Here is a 21,450-nt window from a genome sequence, read left to right on the forward strand (position 1 = left end):
TCTTTTGGCCTTGCCAGAATGCCCCCCTCAAACCTCCCCCACTCTGGCTGGGCTGTGGATTTTGAATGCTGCCTTTTTTGCATTTCCCCTCCCCTCCCTCCCCCATGGGAAACTCGGATGGGCTGGATGCATACAAAAATTAGGCCTTTAAAAAAGGAAATAAGGGGTGGAGGCCCCCCCCCCCCAAATAAAAAGGTTCTGGTTCCTCTCCAAGGCTGGTCCTCTGCCCTTAGACCCTGCCTTGGCTCAAGGTGGCAGCTTCAGATTTCTTCATTGCAATTGTCTGGGATAGGCTTGCTGTTTTCATCAGTATTCACAGCAGCACCTCTGCTGCAGCGAGCTTCAAAGTGCCGTTAAAAGCCACCAGGCAGCGAATGTGTGCAGAAGCAGCATATTGTCTCCTGTTTCTGCTGGAGTTGTCCATCCTGGAAGAAAAGGCTTGCAGGCATATTGGATTCTTCTTCTGCTTAAGCATTCCCACCCCACCATCATTTTTTATCTCCTGCCTAGCTGATTCCATCTGCAAGCCTAGCCCTTTTTAAAAAAACTGCCATGAAACAACTCTGTTGACTCTCCACTCAAAAGAGAAATCTCCATTCCTGATGGAAGAAGCAACCCTTTGTTATATGGCTGGTTGAAGAGGCAATGACAGAAAAAGCTTTAGCACAACAACAAGTATCACAGTGCTAATGTGGTTCTAGAAACCTATGTCCTCCCCCTTCCAAAAAAGACACTTTTCCTGTATCCTATGGACTGTTGTGGCTCTATTTCCAATGTAGGCAAGGCAGATAATTCACAATTTGATTAAACCGGGGAAGAGAAAACAAATTGGTTGCTTGCCTCGAAAGACTGAAAAAAGAAAGACTTCATAGATGGAGGCTAAAGATAGTACAGGTCTACAAAAAATATTTTTTGTAATCATTGCAGTTGACCTTGTACTTTTCTGAATCATTTTTGTTCTAATTTCAAAAATGTATATAGTTTTTCTGTAGCAGGTATAGTTTCCACGGAGCAGCATCATTATTATAAGATGTAGGAAATGTACTGGCGACATTAAGAAAACAGTAATTATCACATACGTTGAAAATGTAGAAATAACGTAATAACAAAAGTGCTTCTATATCAGAAATTTTATGTTATAGAGCAAAATTAAGCATATTTTGGAATCAGCACATCAAACTCCATAAAACAGACATATTACCTATGCCGGAAATGAGTCTGACCCCAAATTTCTGGGACACCCATTTTTCACCTTCCCCAGGCTCTGGAGGCTTTTGAGCATTCGGGAGGCAAAAATGGCCTCCCCTCAGGCTCTGGAGGCCCTCTGGAGAGGGCGGTGGGGGTCACACATACATGCGCAGGGACGGAGGGAACATAGGGGTTCATGTGTTCATGTGGGAAGGCATGAGGGGCTGCACAGACGTGCGGGGAGCGCGGTGGGGTATCATGTGCACATTGCATTATAGCACATGCGTACTATTGCAGGTGTGCACATTTTCAGCACGCAACGAGAAAAACGTTAGCCATCACTGCCGTACAGCATATTCCATCCTTCTTTTGACCTAACATTAATTGGATATATAACAAGTTATCAAGACTTTTCAACAAAGATGTTCAAAACGTTGGGCCAAATCTTTCATAATGTTGATTCCAGATAAGGTTTAGATGCATTTCTTTTAAGAATTTGCATCTCGATCAAAAGAACATTTAAAAATCATTGGCTTTGTACACATGCAACTATTTTATGAGAGCATGACATGGAATTTTTAGGACTTTAGATGAAAGAAAATGGGAAAACAAGTATGGGTTGAAAATTGCAGGATCGCTCACAAAATCAAAAGCTTTAGAGAAATGCCAGTTCCAGGGGATCATTCTGTTCACTGACCATTCTGATTATTTTCTTTAATTTTTACAGTTGGCTTGATTTCAATTAATTGTACTGAAGAGCCTAGAAACCAGTATTTGGTCTTATGTAACCCTATTCCTACATTCTCTTTTTTCCAGGAATCAGAGAAAATCATTGCAGAGCTGAATGAAACCTGGGAGGAGAAGTTGAGGAAGACCGAAGCAATCAGGATGGAGAGGTTAGTGCTCCCTTATCCCCCCCCCCATTTTATTGATTTTTTAAATTAATTTCATTTCTTAGTGCTTAATAAACATTGTGTTGTCTTGTTATTTAATTTGCTTAACAATTCTGATTATATTCTTAATCTCTACCCCTTTTTCTGAACTACTGGTAAAATAGATTCCATGCTTGATAGTATTCTGTGTCTTCTTTCTGCTTAATATTAAAAAACATATTTTATAAAAACTAAGAAATTTAAAAAATGGAGTTATCTCACCCTACCATCTCTTCTTCCTGCTGCTTCTTCCTGTACTGTGCAATTTCCCACCCTCAAAGAAAAAATTACATTCTTCTCTCCCATTTCCAGCGAACTTTGGAAATCAAATTTTAAGTGGATTTTTCGAGGAATGCTTAACCACTTCTCCCTTCTCCACAGAGAAGCTCTCTTGGCTGAGATGGGGGTCGCCATCCGAGAAGATGGAGGCACCCTTGGCGTCTTCTCACCGAAAAAGGTAAATAGTGCTATAAAATGGTTCTGGGTCCTTTCTTTCTTTCAGGCAATCTGAGACCCTAAGCCAGTGCTTCCCAACATGGAGCAATTTGATTTTTAATGGAGACAATCAATGTAAAGAACAGGAAAGCATGTAAACAGAAATTAAATAATAGAAGAATAAAATAAGCAATGGCAAAGGAACACTATAAAAAATAATACATGCATCAGTATGATAACCAAAAATGATGCATGGGTGGAGAGCGAGAGTGGATTCTGCCATCAATCTAGCTGGACATCAAAAATTGCACCCTTTATGGCAGCGGTCCCCGCGGGACGCATGCGGCCCGCTGAGGTCATTTATCCGGCAAGGGTGGAAGGGACAAGGGTGGAAGGAGGGAGGAATAAGGTAGAAGAGACGAGGCCACGACAAAAGCACACAGAGAAAGAGAGAAAAAAAGAGGGAAGGGGGTCGGTCGTGATGTTGGCGCTCTCAGGGATGCCCCTCCCCCTCCCCTGCTCTCCTTCACCTGCATGCAACACGCAACCACAACACTGCACCAACAATATCCCACCCACGCCTTCATCTTAAGAACACGGGATTCCCAGATAGACACACACACACAGAACCAGGAGAGGGGAGGTTTGTATCTTTCTCCCTCCCGGGTGGGGGCCCAAAATGCCCACCCCTGCCCACCTCCTGCAGGGAACCCCCAGCAATGCCGCCAGCAGCTTCTTTCCTGGAGGGATATCCTGGGTTGGAGGGAGGGGAGACAGGGGCCACCCACCCTTTGCTTGGCGACGCTGGGGAGACCCCTTATAAAGGCAGGGTTCCTTCCTGGGGTTGTGGTTCGGAGGAGATAGGAAGCCCCCACCCCTCCTTGAAAGATCCCCCTCCCTCCCTTCCACAGTTGCCTGCTCTCTGGTGGGACCCCCTTCACGGGCATGTTCCTCCTGGCCCCTCGCTCCCGGCCAGACCCCACTGCCCCCTGTGAACTGGCCCCCTGTGTAAAAAGTTTGGGGACCCCTGCTCTATGGGGATACAAATGGCCGGTATTTGATAACAGCTTTGTACAATTATTAGTTTCACTAGATCCCTTGGGATCCTGCCAGACATTGAGATAGCCTTCTGGAACATCCAGTTTGAAATTTCACTGAGGATCAGTTTTGGTTATCTTTCTCTTTCTCTTTTAAACTTTTAAACTGTGACTCAAATTGTAAACTAGTTTCTTGGATTATTCAATTCTGGGATTACAGTTTACAGAATTGGAATATTACTGAATAACAGATCAGGGACATTGGAGGTCTCCTAGTCTAACCTCCTGTTCAGGAACTTATTTTTTGCACTGTAAGAGATGTCTTCAATTTTCTGAATGTATCTCTGTCTTTAGGCCAACTGAATTAAACTAAGCGCTGCTCCATAGCCCATTTCCGTCTCATCGATGTGCGTCTTAACTTTCTTGATGTTCTGAAGGCAGGCTCTACATTAAAATTATTCTGAGGCTTAATAGAGCTCTTCAGAAAATGATCCATTGAACCCCTCCAAAGTCTAATTTTTCAACATAATTTTTGTAGGGATGACTTTGTGCCTTCCACTTGGACCAGGCCCTAGCAGATATTAAGGTCCAAGATGAGATTCTGGAAGCTTGCCGAAGGTTTCTGGCTTTGGGAAATCTGGGTGTTGAAATCCACGCAGCTTATGGTCGTTGGTGTTGAGAAAGATTGCATTGTAGTACGACTGTCTTATTCACCCTAAGCCCTCTTTTTCCTCTCTCTCTCACATCGTCTGAATTTCCTTCATAGATCTTCTCTCAGAGACCATCAACTTTGTTTGATGACTCTTTTGAGGCCTTTGCGGTTGACCAGGTTTGTCTTTGTGCCGCCATTGAGGCTTAAGCAGAGATTGCAGATTGTGAAAAGTAGAATAGAGGGATTCATCCTTCTCCTCCTTACCCTTTTTGTCTATCCTGTTACTTTCCTGTCTTTCCTGTGTAATCTCGCATGGATACGGTGAGATCCACTCTGAACAAAGGGGACTATCTGGTAGCGTTTGTGCCTTTGTGATTGTGATGACCTGCAGACAACAACACACATACCTACACTTGCCTGTTGTGTCCTGATCAGGGTACACTTGAGGGCCTCACGGCAGCATGAAAAAATGCAATTAATGTTCCTAGTTTCTGGGCAAGATCTATTTAATTTTGTCTACATTTTAAAAGTTATTGTCATATATTATTCTTTATTTTAATTGTCATGCTTCTGACATGAAGAAATAAACAAACATTGTTAGTCTGTTCCTTTCATTTTTTGTACCATGTTTCCCCGAAAATAAGATCCTGTCTTACATTTTTTTTGAACCCTGAAATAAGTGCTTGACCGTATTGCCTTATTTTGAGGGAAACAGGCTATTTATCTTATCATCTTTCTCTATCATATCTGCCTGTCTGTCCTGTCTATAATCCATCCATCCATCCATCCATCCATCCATCCATCCATCCATCCATCCATCCATCCATCCATCCATCCATCTATCTATCTATCTATAGTGGGGAAAAAGTATTTAGTCAGACGCCAATTGTGCAAGTTCTCCTACTTAAAAAGATGAGAGAGGCCTGTAATTGACATCATAGGTAGACCTCAACTATGAGAGACAGCATGAGAAAACACATCCAGAAAATCACAGTCTGACTTTTAATGAATTTATTTGCAAATTAAAGAACTTGCACAATTGGTGTCTGACTAAATACTCCCCCCATTCTTTCTGTCTGTCTGTCTGTCTGTCTGTCTGTCATCTGTCTTCTCTATATCTCTATCTGCCTGTCTGCCATCTCTATTATCTGTCTATATCTATATCTGTCTGTCTATCTGTCTGTCTGTCATCTGTCTATCATCTATCAATCATCTCTCTCTCTCTCTCTCTCTACCATGTTTCCCCGAAAATAAGTCCCTGTCTTATTTTTTTTTTGAACCCTGAAATAAGCACTTGGCCTGATTGCCATGCACTCAAAAGCCCAATTGGGCTTATTATCAGAGGGGATGTCTTATTTCAGGGAAAACTGTATTTTTGTAGCATTGGTAGCTAAGGAGAAACTGGTCTAGGTTTACAAGCTAGAGATTCCTGATGGGTGTGAAGATCCTATTTCTGCTGCTATTCTAATATTTTCTTTTTCCTCTGTGTTTACTGGCACTCATTGGCCAGATATTCACGCCAAGGCCTTGTGATTTGTTGGCTGGCTCCAGTGGGGTGTTCTCACCAAAGAAGGTTGGTTGAGTGGCTGTACAGGTAGTCCTCGACTTACGACCACAATTGACACCACCTCCTCCAAATTTCTGTTGTTAAGTTAGACATTGGCTCAGTGAACGTTGCCCCGTTTTACGGCTTTTCTTGCCTCAGGTGTTAAGCGAATCACTGCAGTTGATAAGTTTTAGCAACCTGGTTGTTAAGTAAATCTGGCTTCCCCATTGACTTGGCTTGTCGGAAGGTCACAGAAGGGGAATCACTGGATGCTGTAATGGTCATAAAGACGAACCAGTTGCCAAGCATTTTGATTCTGGGGAGCTGCAAAGGTTGCAACTGTGGTGAAACAGAAAGAAATTTTTCCCAGTGTCATCATAACTATGAATGGTCACTGAGTGAACTGTTGTAAGTCGAGGACTACCTGCGTTAGCTTTAGATCCCACTAGGAATGTTTGTAGCAAATAGATTCCTGAGTTTTTCCAGCAAAGCCGCGATTCGAAAGCACTAGTGATCCTATTAATCTGTCAAACGGTGATCTGTAGAAGTTGCTCAGTAGAAATTCCACAATTTATTTTTCTCAATTTAGCTATTTCAACACAAGAGCTACGCACGCATAGCTTTTTAATTTGGTGGTGAAAGTGTCCAGTAATTTTCTTTTTTTTTAATCCTGTCCAGTTCCTGCTCTCCTTTTGAAGAATTACTGTAGGTATTTCTCATAGAAAGGAGAGAGAAAACAAATAAATCGGCAGCTATTGAACCAAAGTTAATCTGAAGAACCTGTTATCCCTGGCTGTCACTCACCAAACATCTTTCTTTAAAATGAATACATGTTAAAATAGCTACTGTTCAGCCCACAGAACCCACTGCGTGAATAATTTTTGATGCTTCTGCTCTTCCTGGGTTGCTCTTCTCTTTCTGAGGGTGTCCTTGCTGTGCTCTGAGTTTGGTTGTTTTCTGGTGGATGTTTCTTTACCAAAGTAGGCATCATCATCAGTGCTAGCACTAACAATATTACTCGAGTCTGAATAATGAGTGAAGGGGGCGTGGCCAGCGTCCCAGCAATACAAGCTTCTTCTGCGCTCTGCAAGGAACCCCAAACCTCAGCTGTTAGGAGATCTGGAACTGAACCAGAACCAGGTCAGATCTGCCCTGGAGGGGCAGTGGAAAAGAGAGGCACTAGTCAGGGGTCTTGGGGGGGGGCTTGCAACCCCTCCCCCCTCCCAGAGAGCTGGCACCAGCCAATCGGCCAACAGCTGAAGGAACAACTCTGGGTCAGCCATGATCAGATTGATTGAATGGAGAGATTGTGGATTGTCTGAGTGACAAGATCTAAGCGTTTGTACTGGAGAAAGGGGAAGAAGAATCTCTTGAGTATGAGTATTTGGCCAACTTAAAGAAGTGTTTATCTTTTTTATCTTTAAAGAAGTGTTTGGCCGATTTAAAGATAAAGAAGAAAACTTAAAACTTAGAAGGAACTAAAAGAGGCTTCAAAATGGAGTGAGCTGCTATCGCAGACAAATAAATAATTGGATTTGGTGGGAGTTAAAGAGAGTTTGAGTAATGAAACATCCACAAGAAAACAACCCAGTTCAGAGTGCACCGAGGACCCCTTCATTTCAGCCCTGAGCCACAAATATTCTCCTTTCTTGGCGTTCTCTTCCTGCACTGCAATATGATAAACAGATAGATAGATAGATAGATAGATAGATAGATAGATAGATAGATAGATAAATTTCAATTCATTCAAGAATTGATTGGTTCTTCTCCTGAGAGGGCCAAAGCAGCTTTGGATTTGGAAACAACTAGCTTCTCTGTGAGAAACCATCATGGGGGAGGAAGGCGTGCCATTCAAGGAACGTGATGTTTGCTTTCAGACCCCTCATCTGGTGAACCTGAACGAGGACCCCCTCATGTCAGAGTGCCTGCTTTATTACATCAAAGATGGCATAACCAGGTAAGCATTACAATCTGAATTGGGTTTGATTCCCATCTTGCAATTTGTGGCTTGGAGCAGAGACACTTTGCCTGCTTTGAAAAGCCGCGACAATGCCTTAGAAGTCCTCTTTTTTCGGACACAGGGTTGGTCAGGCAGATGCCGAACGGCGCCAAGACATCGTCCTGAGTGGGGCTCATATCAAAGAGGAGCACTGCATTTTCCGAAGCGAGAGGAACCCCAATGGCAGCGGTAAGCAGGAAGTGGATCCTCGGTATTTTAAATCAAGGGTCCCCATCCTCCTGGGATGCAGCCCGCTACTGGTCTGTGGCCCGTTTTTAACCAGTCCATGCAAGCAGCTGGCTAGCACCTGTGTGCGTATGTATGTGCGTGCAGCTCAACTTAACACAAGCAGTGGGTTGGTCACGTACCAGCCTGTCACTTGCACAGCCTGGTTCCGAAAGGATCACTCCATAGGAATTGAGGGACCCCTGTTTTGAAATCTCTTGGCCAGCTTCCCCCTATTCTGTCCTTATTTATTTATTGGATTTGTATGCCGCCCCTCTCCGTAGACTCGGGGCGGCTAACAACAGTGGTAAAAACAACATGCGACAATCCAATACTAAAGCAACTAAAAACCCTTATTTCAAAACCATTTATAAACTGCTCAAAAAAATAAAGGGAATACTTGAACACACAATATAACTCCACATAAATCAAACTTCTGTGAAATCAAACTGTCCACTTAGGAAGCAACACTGATTGGCAATCAATTTCACATGCTATTGTTCACATTCAACTTTGTACAGAACAAAGTATTCAATGAGAATATGTCATTCATTCAGATGTAGGATGTGTTCTTTGAGTGTTCCCTTTATTTTTTTGAGCAGTATATTTTTATATGTTAGATCTCTCATCAACAGTTTAGACGGTGACTCAAGAGTTTTCTCCTTCTAGTGATTGTTATCCTGGAACCGTGTGAATGCTCAGAAACTTATGTCAACGGCAAAAGGGTGATACAGCCGGTACAGCTGCGTTCAGGTAAAAATGTCTGTTTTTGCATGAGGAAATGTTATGTCAAATGCCTGACCACCCGGCTTCGTTTTACACTCAGAACACATATTTTATTCCAGGTGTGGTTGCTGAGCCATCGAGTTCACAATGATTATCATTGGCTAGTCATTGGTCTACCAAGCCTTTTCATAAGTGAAGATGTTGGGTGTTGAATTGAGGCCCTTCTCTAGGTTTCTCAACCTTGGCGACTTGACGATACTTGGACTCCCAGGTTCCAGAATTCTGGGAGTAAAAGTTCATACATTTTCAAGTTGCCAAAGTTGAGAAACACCGAGGTCGGCCATGCACTCTCACCAGTGGTGAGATTCATAAATTTTTACTACCAGTTCTGTGGCCGTGGCTTGGTGGGCATGGCAGGGGAAGGATACTGCAAAATCCCCATTTCTTTCCCCTCCAGGGGAAGGACACTGCAAAATCTCTATTCCCTCCCCACCCCACCAACCTTCTTTCCAGCTCAGTTCTCCTGTGCAGGACAACAAAAGAAGATCCAGCTGATCAGCTGGGACTTGGATGGCAGTGAATAAATGAGGGCGGGACCAGAAATGAGTGGTGTTTGCTGGTTTTCCGAACTACTCAAAATTTCCACTACTGATTCTCCAGAACTGGTCAGAACCAGATGAATCCCATCTCTGACTCTCCCATCAATCTCCCTTTCTTGCTCCAAATTACAATTGTTTGTCCTGGAATCGTTTAGTATTGATTGTCCTGGAAACTTCATTGCCTGAGTTGGTCCTAATCCAAAAAAGGACGCTTGGCCCAAACCTCTTTTATTGCCCCTCTCTAGGAAATCGCATTATTATGGGCAAAAACCACGTCTTCCGTTTCAACCACCCTGAGCAGGCCAGGGCTGAAAGAGAGAAGACGCCCTCAGCCGAGACTCCCTCCGAACCAGTCGACTGGACTTTTGCCCAGAGAGAATTGCTGGAGAAGCAGGGAATTGATATGAAGCAAGAGATGGAGAAAAGGTAAGGTTTCTCTAGAGAAAAGAAAGGAAGTCTGCCTTATCACCCGGGAAACAGAAGCAGAGCATTTAATTCCTTTTAACTGGGATATCATACATGTAGTCTTTTTATTTATTTTATTTATTTATTTTATTTGTTTTGTCAAGCACATATTGGTAGTATACACAGATATAACAGATATAAGGCCGAAATAGTGCTATCCTAGTCTCTCTTAATTTTAAAATCTTAATTTTAAAAATTCAGCAAAAACATGTGATATAACAATGTTTATATACATGATACTAGTAAGAGAGAAACATAAGGACAAGGGGATGGTAGGCATGCTGGTGCACTTATGCACGTCACTTACTGACCTCTTAGGAATCGGGAGAGGTCAACAGTGGATAGTCTAAGTAAAATTTTGGGGGTTAGGAGACTCTGTAGTGTCAAGTAGTGAGATCCAGGCATCAACTACTCGGTTACTAAAGTCATATTTCCTGCAGTTGAGTTTGGAGCAGTTTACATTTGTATCTGCTGTGTGCTCGTGTGTTGTTGTGGTTGAAGCTGAAGCAGTTGTTGACAGGAAGGACACTGTAGCAGAAGATTTTATGGGCTATGCTTAGGTCGTGTTTAAGGCGACGTAATTCTAAGCTTTCTTAGCCCAGGGTTCATACATTCAGAATAACAATAATTTGGAAGGGACTTTGGAGGTCTTCTAGTTCAACCCCTGGCTCAAGCAGGAGACCCTAATACCATTCCAGACAAATGGTTGTGCAATCTCTTCTTAAAAACTTCGAGTGTTGGAGCATTTACAACTTCTGTAGGCCAAAAAATTAGGAGGAATCTGGAGCACTTTTTCTAACTCTCCAAATGTTTTCTCCTGAACTTATGACTCTAAATTTTGAGCCCCAAATCTGTGTTACTAAGCGGGACAGTTGTTGAATGAGTTTAGCTCATTTTATGACCTTTCTTAACACGGTTGTTAGGTGAATCCCTGTTGTTAAGTTAGTAAGATGGTGGTTAAGTGAACAAGCTTCCCCATTGCTACAAAAGATAATTTGCTTTGTCAGAAAGTTGTAAAAGGTGATCACTACATCATAAATATGAACCAGATGCCAAGCATTTGAATTTTCAGTGTTGTTCTAGCTTTGAACGGTCACTAATGGAGCAGTTGTAAGTTGAGGACTGTCTGTATTAAAAAGCATCAGCTTATATGAGCTCTGTACATCTAATAGAATATTATGCTGCCTTTGATTATGAATTCTGTCTTGCCTGCTTTGGCTAAAATGGTGCTTTGGGCTTCAAATAAATAATAAATTGCACATACGAACAATCAGGTACCGTATTTTTCGGAGTATAAGACGCTCCAGAATATAAAACACACCTTAGTTTTTTGGGAGGAAAATAGGGAGAAAAAAAATCTGCCTACAAGGTTTGGCTAGCGTCCTTAGTCTGGTCAGCTTTAGAACATTATTTTATCCTGGTTAGGGCCTTATAACTGTGAAAAAGCCTGCAAGTCGGTAAGAGCCGGGAATATCGTTAGCTTATTCAGAGCAAGTAGCAATGAAAAAAAACGTGCAAAGACTTAGGGCTGGAAAAACATTTTTGGGAGAGAGTAACAATGAAAAAAACCTGCAAGCCCGTAAGAGCTAGGAAGATCGTTAGCACCTCGTTAAGGCTAAAAAAAAAGCTTTGGAAAACCTACATTCAGAGTATAAGACCCACCCAAATTTTCAGCCTCTTTTAGGGAGGAAAACGGTGCATCTTATACTCCCCAAAATATGGTAAATGCTCCGTTACCACTACTTTGCTTCTGTAGTTTTAGAAGAGTTTTGAATACATTTACAGCTTTTGCCTACAAATGGTTCAACCCGGCCAGTGATTCAGTCATAGATAACCCCAAACCCCAATTTAGATCCTTTGTTAAGATAGTCTGAATATGGGAGCATCCATCATATTCTTAAGAAGTAATCTTAGAGGAAAATTGGGTCTCCAGGAAATCGATGCCTCCCCTAGTTCTCAACTTACTGACTGCAATTTGGACCAAAACTGCTAAGCAAGGTTTCTGTTCTTAAGTGAGCCAGTGCCCACATTTTAATCGTGTGGCTGTTGAGATGCTGCAAGGGTCCTAGGTTGTAAGTCACATTTTTTTTCAGTGCCGCTGTGACTTCGAATGGTGGTTATGCTAATGACTGCAATTCAAGGCCACCCTTAGTAAGCAGTTCTTGTCTCTCTCTGCAGACTTCAAGAGATGGAGATTCTATACAAGAAGGAGAAGGAAGAAGCGGACCTCTTACTGGAGCAGCAGAGACTGGTAAGTCAATTTTAAGAGAGATTCTCAGCTTATTCCCAGAGCTAGTTGCCCTTTGGCTGTTAGTGTGTTATTCTGATTTTACATTATTACCAGGCAAAGCGTCGGTCGATCTCTCTCTCTCCCTCCAGTTCAACACCGAGTTAAGCTTCTTCAACAGACAGAATTAAAAAGGCTCAGGTGTTGATCTGTTGTTACTCTGCCCTTCACACCCAATTCCAGACCTCTCTGAAACTACCTTGCCACTCCTAGGCATGGGAGATGGGTCTTAAAGAGTCACCAAGTACTAACTGCTTCCTCCAGAAGAGAGGCGCCTAGATCCATTTGCCTGCCAGATTTGGTCCCACTCCCTCGGGGATCTCCAGAATGACGGCTGTGGGTGATGCATGTCTTTAATCTCTCTGTCTTTGCCCTGCCCTGCATGGAGTCTGAATCTTTAGCAAGAGAAACGGTCATGCATGAGAGGGAGGGAGATTTGGGGGCTGGCAGATCGATCCTTGGCATAGCTGGACTTCACAAAGATCCCTCAAATTGATGAGGAGGGACCTACAAAGGAAAAAAAAAATACTTTTCCAATTTCCTAGTCTGTGAAAAGAACATATAAGATAGTCCTCGACTTACAACCACAATTCTTTCATGAGCCAGACAGTCGTTAAGTGGGTTGCGTCCCCTTGTTCAGTGAAACACTGCAGTTGTTAAGTTAGTAACAGGGTTGTTAAGTGAATCCATGATGGCACAGTGGTTACATTGCAGTATTTCAGGCTGACTGCCTACTGCCAGCAGTTTGATTCTTATTGGCTCAAGGTTGACTCAGCCTGCCGTCCTTCCACGGTCCGTCCAACGAGGACCCAGATTGTTTGGGGGGGGGGGGGCAGGAGGTTGACTCTATAAATTGCTTAGAGAGGCCTGTGAAGCGGTATATAAGTCTAAGGGCTATTGCTACCTGGCTTCCCCATTGATTTTGCTTGTCAGAAAGTCTCTAAAGGAGAACACACAATCCCAGCACAGTGCAACCATCATAAATACATGCCAGATGCATGCAAGTGTCTGAATTTTGGCCATGGGGATCTTGCAACGGTCATATGTGTGAAAAATGGTCATTCTTTATTCAAATCCATTGTAACTGGTCACTAAACAAATGACTGTAAGTCGAGCACTACCTCTAATCTCTGGATATCATTAGAAATTGGTTCTTCTCCAATCCTTTCCTCCCCCCCCCTTTTGATAAAAATCTAATTGCATATTTGAGGAACGTTGGCCCCATCAAAGACTCCTTTTAACAAGAATGTGTCTGCAGCTATTTATTTTTAACATAACATTTTTTTAAAAAAATGTATATACAGTAGTGCTGAAATATCTCAGTCAAAGAGTTTTTTCATTCCTAACTTCCTTTGCATAGAATACAATTTATGTTAATGGACCACTTTTCCTATATCACCATTCTTTCAGCAGTATTCAGAGCCTCCCAGACACCAGTTTCTGGCATTTTAGGAATGCTGCGGAGTATGTTTAAGGCAGGGGTCTCCAACCTTGGCAACTTTAAGCCTTGTGGGCTTCAACTCCCAGAATTACTCAGCCAGCTGGAAAAGTTAGTGGGGATATATACCTTCTTAAGTAATTATAATAATAATATAGACTCTGAGCCCGTATAAGTACACTTCCGATTAAATCTCAAGTGCATGATAGAATAATTCTTGGAACCACTGAGGAAAATTTATTCAAAGCTTGTTTGGAGTGTTTTTTTCTCAGCTCTTCACCAATTTTATTAATATAGAAGCATTTTACATGAATGCAGGAAAAAAAGCATGAAGTTTGCAACTGGCAGGCATAATTTATGGGTCAATTCATAGGCATGAGAGTTGAGATGTGGAATGGTAGAAAACCTTAACAAGACTTCCTTCCTTTCTCCCCCCCCCCCAAATAAATAAATAAACAAAAGATTTGGGTATCTTTAGGATGATCTGTAATAACCGAAAGGCATTTCAGCCTTTAAACCAAGAATCACTGGCAAATGGAAAGAACATGGCCAGCCTTTTTTTGGCTGGCCCAAATAAATAAATAAATAAATAAATAAATAAATAAATAAATAAATAAATAAATAAATAAATATTGTCACAATGGCGTTTGCATTGTTTTCTTTGTCAGATTTATAACCCACCTTTTCTCAGGTGGCAGGTATAGCATTCTTTACCTCTAACCCTGTGAGATAGAGCGGGGCCTGGCCCAGGGAATTTCCACGATTGAGGGTGGATTCCAACTTAGGTGTTACTCCGTCCAACATTTTAACCAATGTTATGACACTGTTTCTAACCTTGATGCTAGTGGCTGCTTCTGAACGTGGTTTTTTCTCTGATTCTCTAACCCTTTTCTGGCTGCTTTTCTAGTGGACTGGACTGTCAATCTGAATTCACCTGCACAGCACTTACTAACCCAATGTTAACTCCACTTAACCTTGGCTGTCCGTCTATCATTCTGCGATGACTGTCGGGTATCACTCTTCGCGAAGAGAAGAGTCTCTTCCCAGCTCCCCCAATGAAATAACTTGGCGGCCGTAACCAGGCAAAAAAGAAATTTTTGGCGGGTTTTATACACCGATAGCACGAAGTGTCCACCTCTCTTCAGGTACTTGGTTTTGGCTCTTCTAAGAGTTTCATACGGATTGGATTTTTGGAAAATCTTGCCATATTCTCGGAGGAGAATTGAAAATCCCATGAAATTTAGATATGTCTGGAATTAAAGAAATCTACTGAAGACCATTAGGGATAATTTAAGACTCCATTTAGTTGTTCACTCCTTTCCTTTGTTCCTTTTTACCCCCCCCCCCCAAATTGTTTTCCCTAATTTTGAGTTGTCCTATCTTTCCCCCACTCCCTTTGTTCTTGTTCAGAGTTTTCCTTCTTTTCTCCAAATTTTAATTTTGTTTATTTTGGGGCCACCTCTCGATTGTTTTTTTTTCCCCAAAGGATGCAGACTCTGATAGTGGGGATGACTCGGACAAGCGGTCTTGCGAGGAGAGCTGGCGGCTGATCACTTCCCTGAGAGAGAAGCTGCCCCCCAGCAAGTTGCAAACCATTGTTAAAAAATGTGGCCTCCCCAGCAGCGGCAAGAAGCGAGAGCCCATCAAAATGTATCAGATCCCTCAACGCCGACGCCTCAGCAAGGACTCCCGATGGGTGACCGTCTCAGATCTCAAGATCCAGGCCGTGAAAGAGATCTGCTATGAGGTCGCGCTCAATGACTTCCGGCATACCCGACAGGAGATCGAAGCCCTGGCTATCGTCAAGATGAAAGAACTCTGCGCCCTGTATGGGAAGAAGGACCCCAACGAGCGCGACTCATGGCGAGCCGTGGCCCGAGACGTTTGGGACACGGTGGGGGTGGGTGACGAGAAGATCGAGGACCTCCTGCTGAGCGGGAAAGGCATTGCCGACGTGGACGACCTCAAGGTCCACATCGACAAGCTGGAGGACATCCTGCAGGAGGTGAAGAAGCAGAACAATATGAAGGACGAGGAGATCAAAGTCCTGAGGAACAAGATGCTCAAAATGGAGAAGGTTCTGCCGCTCATCAGCTCCCAAGAGCCAAAAGGGCCGCCCGCCATGGCTATCATGAAACTGAAAGAGGCCCCAGCCCCGGGGATCAGCGCAGAAGGAAACGCCAAGGGGGATGGGAATAGCGGGTCTGAGAAAGAGGGCCGGGTTACCCTGTTAATGGAGGAAGACCCTGCCTTCAGGCGTGGGCGAGTGCGCTGGATGAAGCAGGAGCAAACCCGCTTCAAGAACCTGCAGCAACAGGAGATCACCAAGCAGCTGCGCCGGCAGAACATGCCTCACCGGTTCATCCCTCCGGAGAACCGTAAACCTCGCTTCCCTTTCAAAAGCAACCCAACCCACCGGAATTCCTGGAGCCCAGGCACCCACATCATCATCACCGAGAGCGAGGTCATTGAGGTGAGAATCCCCAAGGAGGAAGAGAAAGCGACCGAGGAGGCCCAAACCCCGCCCGCTAAAGCCCCCGTGCTCCTCAAGGACCCTCCTCTGCTTTGGAACAAGCCCGGGCCGCAGAAAGCTCCGGATCAGATCCAGATCAAGAGGCAACCTTTGAACCCACAGCCCCAGCCTTGCCCCGCGCAGCCAAACACCTCCGCCCCCATGCGCTGGAGAAGCCATTCCCTCAATGGCCAGCAGAGGGCTTTTCGCCGCCAGTTGTCGGACTCCTCTGAGTCCTCGCCTGCCCCGGGCACAAGCCAATCCCAAGATCTGCAATACTTCCACCAGAGGCGCCACCTTCACCAGCACTGGCAGTCTTACAGCCCCCATAGCAGCCTGGAGAGTCGAGCCAGACCGGTCGATCGGCCGAACCCCTGCAACCAGTTTGTGACTCCTCCGCGCATGAGGCGGCAGTTCTCCGCCCCGAACCTCAAAGCCAGCCGAGAAACCACGGTTTGACTCTCCTGACGCCGGTGGAAGAGAGCTATGCCCATCCTGATTGGGGGGGAGGAACAGGGGGAGTGTCCGCAAACAATTAGCCTTGGGCCTTAAAGGAGGACCTTTGCCGACCGACATACAGAGCACAAGACCACACATTTTCTACCTATCTGTCAACTGCCTGTGAAACATTTGGTGTTTTCTGTGTTTTTTTTAAATTGTGGAAATCCCTGACTTTGGCCTTGAGGGTTTGGGAATTGTATCAGTTTGGGAACCATCAACGTATCATCTTTTTTAGGGGGAGGGGTACATTAAACACAAATTGGGACCGTTTAACCCCCATTTGTGTCAATCTTTGGACAATCAGCAAAACTCATCCCACTTTTCCCCCCACTGTATTTTATTTGGATTGTATTCCTACACCTCTCAGGGGTTTTATTTTCCCTTTTCAGAAGCCTCGAAAGTCACACCCTAAAAGCTTTTGAATTGGGACAGGTTATTAAGGCAGGGCAGCTCATTCCTCCGTAAAGTTTTGAGTTGTGTTACGGGGTGTGAGGGAGGGGCATGTTGTTCTATTATCAAAAAGAGCAGATTTTGCTGCTTTTGGGGGTCCCACTGGGGTGAGGGTGAGGATTGACAGACAGTTTTATCATTTTCAAGAGCTCTTTGCAAAAATGCATTTTAGATGTGAAGATGTTCACATTTAGGTGAATGTACATTGCCTGCAGGAAGACACAATGCAAGGCAAGCAAAAACTGTTGGCAGCACCTGCCGGTGTGTTTTCTTTTTGGTTTCCCGCTCCCCAAAAACCTCCCACAAGCATTTGGGTTGAATTTCCAACCAGAAAGCTCCAGCCAGAGATTTCAAATACACTAACCTGTCAAGAGATTCTCTGGCAACTAAAATCTCCTAAAATCTAAAAGAGGACAGGAACATTTAAAAGTATCTTTAATTTTCCACCCTCTTTGGAGCCAGATTTTTAGCAATTTTTTTTATGTGTGTGTGCATGCGTGCGTGCATAGTTTTGTAGTCAGAAGCACAATTTTGCTCTACACAAACACAGCAAAGAATTTTAGGTCCTGTGAAAAAACCAGAATTCTCTCATTTAGGGGCAATAATATGAGGGTCGCCCAGAAAGTAATGCACCACATTTTTTTTCTTCAACAATTATTTATTGAACACAATGAAACTTACACACAAGAAAGAAGGATGTTTCTTCTACACTCCCTATTTTTCCACATAATCTCCGTCCGGTTCTACGGGCTTCCTCCAGAGAAACACAAGGACTTGTATGCCCTGTCGGTACCACTCCTTGTTCTGATCACAAAGCCATTTCTGCAGCGTGCGAATCACCCCTTTCTCATTTTTAAAATGTCTTCCGCGAATGGCATTCTTTAATGGCCAAACAAATGGAAGTCTGAGGGAGCAAGATCAGGGCTGTAGGCTGGATGCGGTAAAACTGTCCAACCCTGTTTAGTGATGTGTAACACTGCATGTAACATACATCACTTAACAGATGCCATTTTGAAACACTGCTGCAGCTATGCTATCTGTCTGAAGAAACACAAAATTTACACACACGCTCTTGACAATTCAAATAATGTATACCTAAAGTTTCATATTCGTACCATTACTGTAGGCTGAGAAAAAAATTGTAATGCATTACTTTCTGGGCAACTTTTGTATTTGGCGGAGACCAGGGATAGGTTCTAACTTACCTCGCTGCCCGTCTGTTTCCTCCCATGCCACGTGGCTCTACCTTGCATGCGCAGCGCCAAAAATAATTTGGAAAATAAAGCCAAAAACAAGATGGCGACACATGCGCGGTGCTGTAAACTCCACTTCTGTGCATGCATAGAAAGAAAAAAAATGTAAAAATTCAAAAAAAAAAAAAAGATCGCTGCGCCCACGGACTGGCACCAACCAAACCGGTTCCATTACATCATCATGACGACACCAGCGGGTTGCTATCAGTTCGAGCAAGCCGGTCTGAACCGGGAGAAACCCACCTCTGGCAGAGACAGGTTCTTACAGGTTAATGGAATGATTCAGGAAAGGACCCAAGAGAATTAAAAATTAAGCCGAAATACAGTGGTACCTCTACCTACAAACACCTACTTGTGAACTTTTCTAAATAAGAACCAGGTGTTCAAGATTTTTTTGCCTCTTCTCAAGAACCATTTCTGTAACCGGAAAGGCAGGGAGAAGCCTCCGTGGGGCCTCTCTAGGAATCTCCTGGGAGGAAACGGGCTCCCCCCTCCATGTGGTTTCCCCAATCGCATGCCTTATTTGCTTTTACATTGATTCCTATGGTAAAAAATTGCTTCTTCTTACAAACTTTTCTACTTAAGAGCCTGGTCACGGAACAAATTAAATTTGTAAGTAGAGGTACCACTGTATGTGTTTACTTTTATGCCAAATTCTATCCAACCCTGTTAAAAGAGAATAAAGAGGAAAGCTTCAGTCTCTCGGCTTGAACGTGAAACTGAGATTGCCAGTGAAATTTTGGCAGTGGGGATTGCTTGGAATCCTTCATGCTTTACCCTGGTGGTTCCCAATGTGGGGCCCACGCTCTGGGGGGGGGGTATTTGATTTTTGATGGGGACTATTAGAATCTTGTTTAAGCCAGGTTAATGGCTTTCCTCTGTGAGTAGTAGTATATATATCACTGTTGTGGGTGGCATCAGGATTTTAGAGATGCTTAGGTGGGGCATGGCCCAAAAAAGGTTGGGGAACACTGTTTTACCCCGTAAAGAGCCAAGATGGCCCAGTGGTTAGAATACAGTACTGCAGGCTGCTTCAGCTCACTGCTAGCTGTAGTTCGGCAGTTCAAATCTTACCAGGCTCAAGTTTGACTCAACCTTCCATCCTTCTGAGGACCCAGATTGTTGTTGGGGGGGTGGGGGGCAAGAGACTTACACTCTCTAAACCGCCTAGAGAGGGCTGTCAAAAACACTATGAAGCGGTATATAAGTCTAAGTGCTATTGCTATCCTGCTACTTTCTAAATATTATTTCAGTTTTCCCTTTCTCCCGCTCCCTGCATTGGGTCCTTTTTAAGTGATGCTCCCCTGGGGGAGATGAATTGAGCAGATCCACCCAAGGTGTGAGTGTTACCCTATTCATTTCGCTGCAGGCTATCTCTGCGTGATGGATGATTTGCTCGAAAAGCAAATTTAAAAGTTTGCTTTAAAGTTTTAAAAGTCAGCCAGAGGATTGGGTATGGAAGGCCAGTGGCCTCTGGTTCCTTTGTGCTGCAGTGCATGAGCTCATAAATTAGGCCTCGTTAATTTTACTTCTTCTCTACTAAAGGCCACAGGAGGGGAACTTCTAGTTGAATGTAGAATCAGAGGGCTGGAAGGGACCTTTGAGGTCTTCTAGTCCAAGGCAGAAGCCTTACAAAAAAGGGGCTCTTTTTTAAAAATGAAAGTGATTTCAGTGAAAGGAGGGTTGAGTTGGGCAGCAAACAACAGAAGAAGCTATAGCTGCCTTTTAATTTCTCATCTTTCATCATTAGTGTCAACATTTCAATTGGCCTTAATGAAGGAATCTGTCGGAGTTTGTCAGGGAAAATGTTTGTGTTCCTCAAAATAGATTCCGCCAGAGTCTTCCTTCAGTCCATTATATACATATATATATATTAATGCTCTAGTTAGGTTGCCTTCGAAATAATTTCAGAAGCTTTTGAGTGTGAACCTATTCACAGTTACTGTAAAGGAGGAAATTGTTTCTTCCAGCCAAGTGTTAATCTGGGGGGGGGGGGGGATCTGTCCATCTGTTGTTTTTAAGTGGTTTTGATGATATATTTTTTTAAAGAAACAAGCCTGCATTTTGTGAAGAGCAGATCTGCTTGTGCTTTTTAACAAGTCATTTCAATAAATTGCAAAAAGAGATTCTTATTAATCGTGTCATGTCACTTGGTGGGGAGTCAAACAGCAACTTTTGGGAACCCCAAGGAGCTAATTTCGTTTTTCTTCTTCTTTTAAACCCAAGAGTTTGGAGAACACGGTTAGTTCTTCTTCTCTTAACACTGGCATTTAGAGGAATCTGATAAGAAAAGAAGGCATAAGAATCAGGATCCAGTGGGATCTTTTCCTAGTACTTAAATTGTGAATTCCTCTTATGTAGCAGGCCTTGTCAACTTTTTACTGGGGATGTAACTTAATTTAAATGTTCACGTGCAGGAAAAAGATCAGTAGCTCTTACATACCGTCACCACCCTCCCCGAAAATTAGTATTCTTTGTGACTTGGAATAAACTGCAAATTGATGGAGACATTGCAAAGACGCAACAGCTGGATTGAAATGATGACATTCTGGATTGCTGCTCTTCTTGGTATTCATGAAATTTATTGGTCAAGGGGTGGACTAAACAAAACTGGTTCCAGCCCAGTGTTTTGAGCCTGGGGGCATTTTAGCCACACTTAACAACAGCCCCTTCGGTTGTTTTGCTTTTTGGTCCAGTTCGTCTCTTCAGCTTCATTTGGCATGTTTGTTCCTTGGAAGTACAGGCAGTCCTCGACATAACAACAGCTCACTTAATGACCAAACAATGGCACTGGGAAAAAAAAGACCTACGACCATTATTCACAGTTACGACCATTTTGGCATCCCCCACAATGATGTGATCAAAATTCAGATGCTTGGCCACTCTTTCATATTTAATGGCCGTTGCTGTGTCCTGGGGGTAGTGGTCACATGATCCCCATTTGCAACGTTCTGACAAGCCAAGCCAATGGGGAAGCCAGATTCGCTTAACAACTGGATTCCTACTTTAACGACTGCAGCGAAATCCCCCCCCACCAGTAACAAATGTCTCCCTTAACCACTCAAATTCTGGACTCAACTGGGGTGCATGCGCAAAAACAAAAAATCACCAAAATCTCATGCGTGCCCGCATCCCCTCACAATATTTTGTGTCCTGTGCATGCGCAAAAGCAAATCTTGCTTGGATGTGCACGCACCCTGGAGAC

The 21,450-nt window shown here is 43.6% G+C and overlaps 1 protein-coding gene across 4 annotated transcripts in view; it reads left to right on the plus strand.

Annotated features, from left to right (window-relative positions):
* KIF1B (kinesin family member 1B) overlaps positions 1 to 21,450 on the plus strand; it is a 165,142-nt gene that overhangs the window by 55,727 nt on the left and 87,965 nt on the right. For 3 of the 4 annotated variants that reach the window (XM_070759293.1, XM_070759295.1, XM_070759292.1), the window contains exons 14-20: positions 2,005 to 2,084; positions 2,502 to 2,577; positions 7,668 to 7,747; positions 7,872 to 7,978; positions 8,684 to 8,767; positions 9,585 to 9,765; positions 11,983 to 12,055. In XM_070759293.1, coding sequence (XP_070615394.1) covers positions 2,005 to 2,084; positions 2,502 to 2,577; positions 7,668 to 7,747; positions 7,872 to 7,978; positions 8,684 to 8,767; positions 9,585 to 9,765; positions 11,983 to 12,055 — 681 coding nt within the window. Of the gene's footprint in view, positions 1 to 2,004; positions 2,085 to 2,501; positions 2,578 to 7,667; positions 7,748 to 7,871; positions 7,979 to 8,683; positions 8,768 to 9,584; positions 9,766 to 11,982; positions 12,056 to 15,015; positions 17,235 to 21,450 lie in introns of those variants that run through there. The other variant, XM_070759294.1, reaches the window with a different exon arrangement.

This window comes from Erythrolamprus reginae, chromosome 8 (assembly GCF_031021105.1).
Source record: "Erythrolamprus reginae isolate rEryReg1 chromosome 8, rEryReg1.hap1, whole genome shotgun sequence".
In the NCBI taxonomy this organism is placed as follows: Eukaryota; Metazoa; Chordata; class Lepidosauria; order Squamata; family Dipsadidae; genus Erythrolamprus; species Erythrolamprus reginae.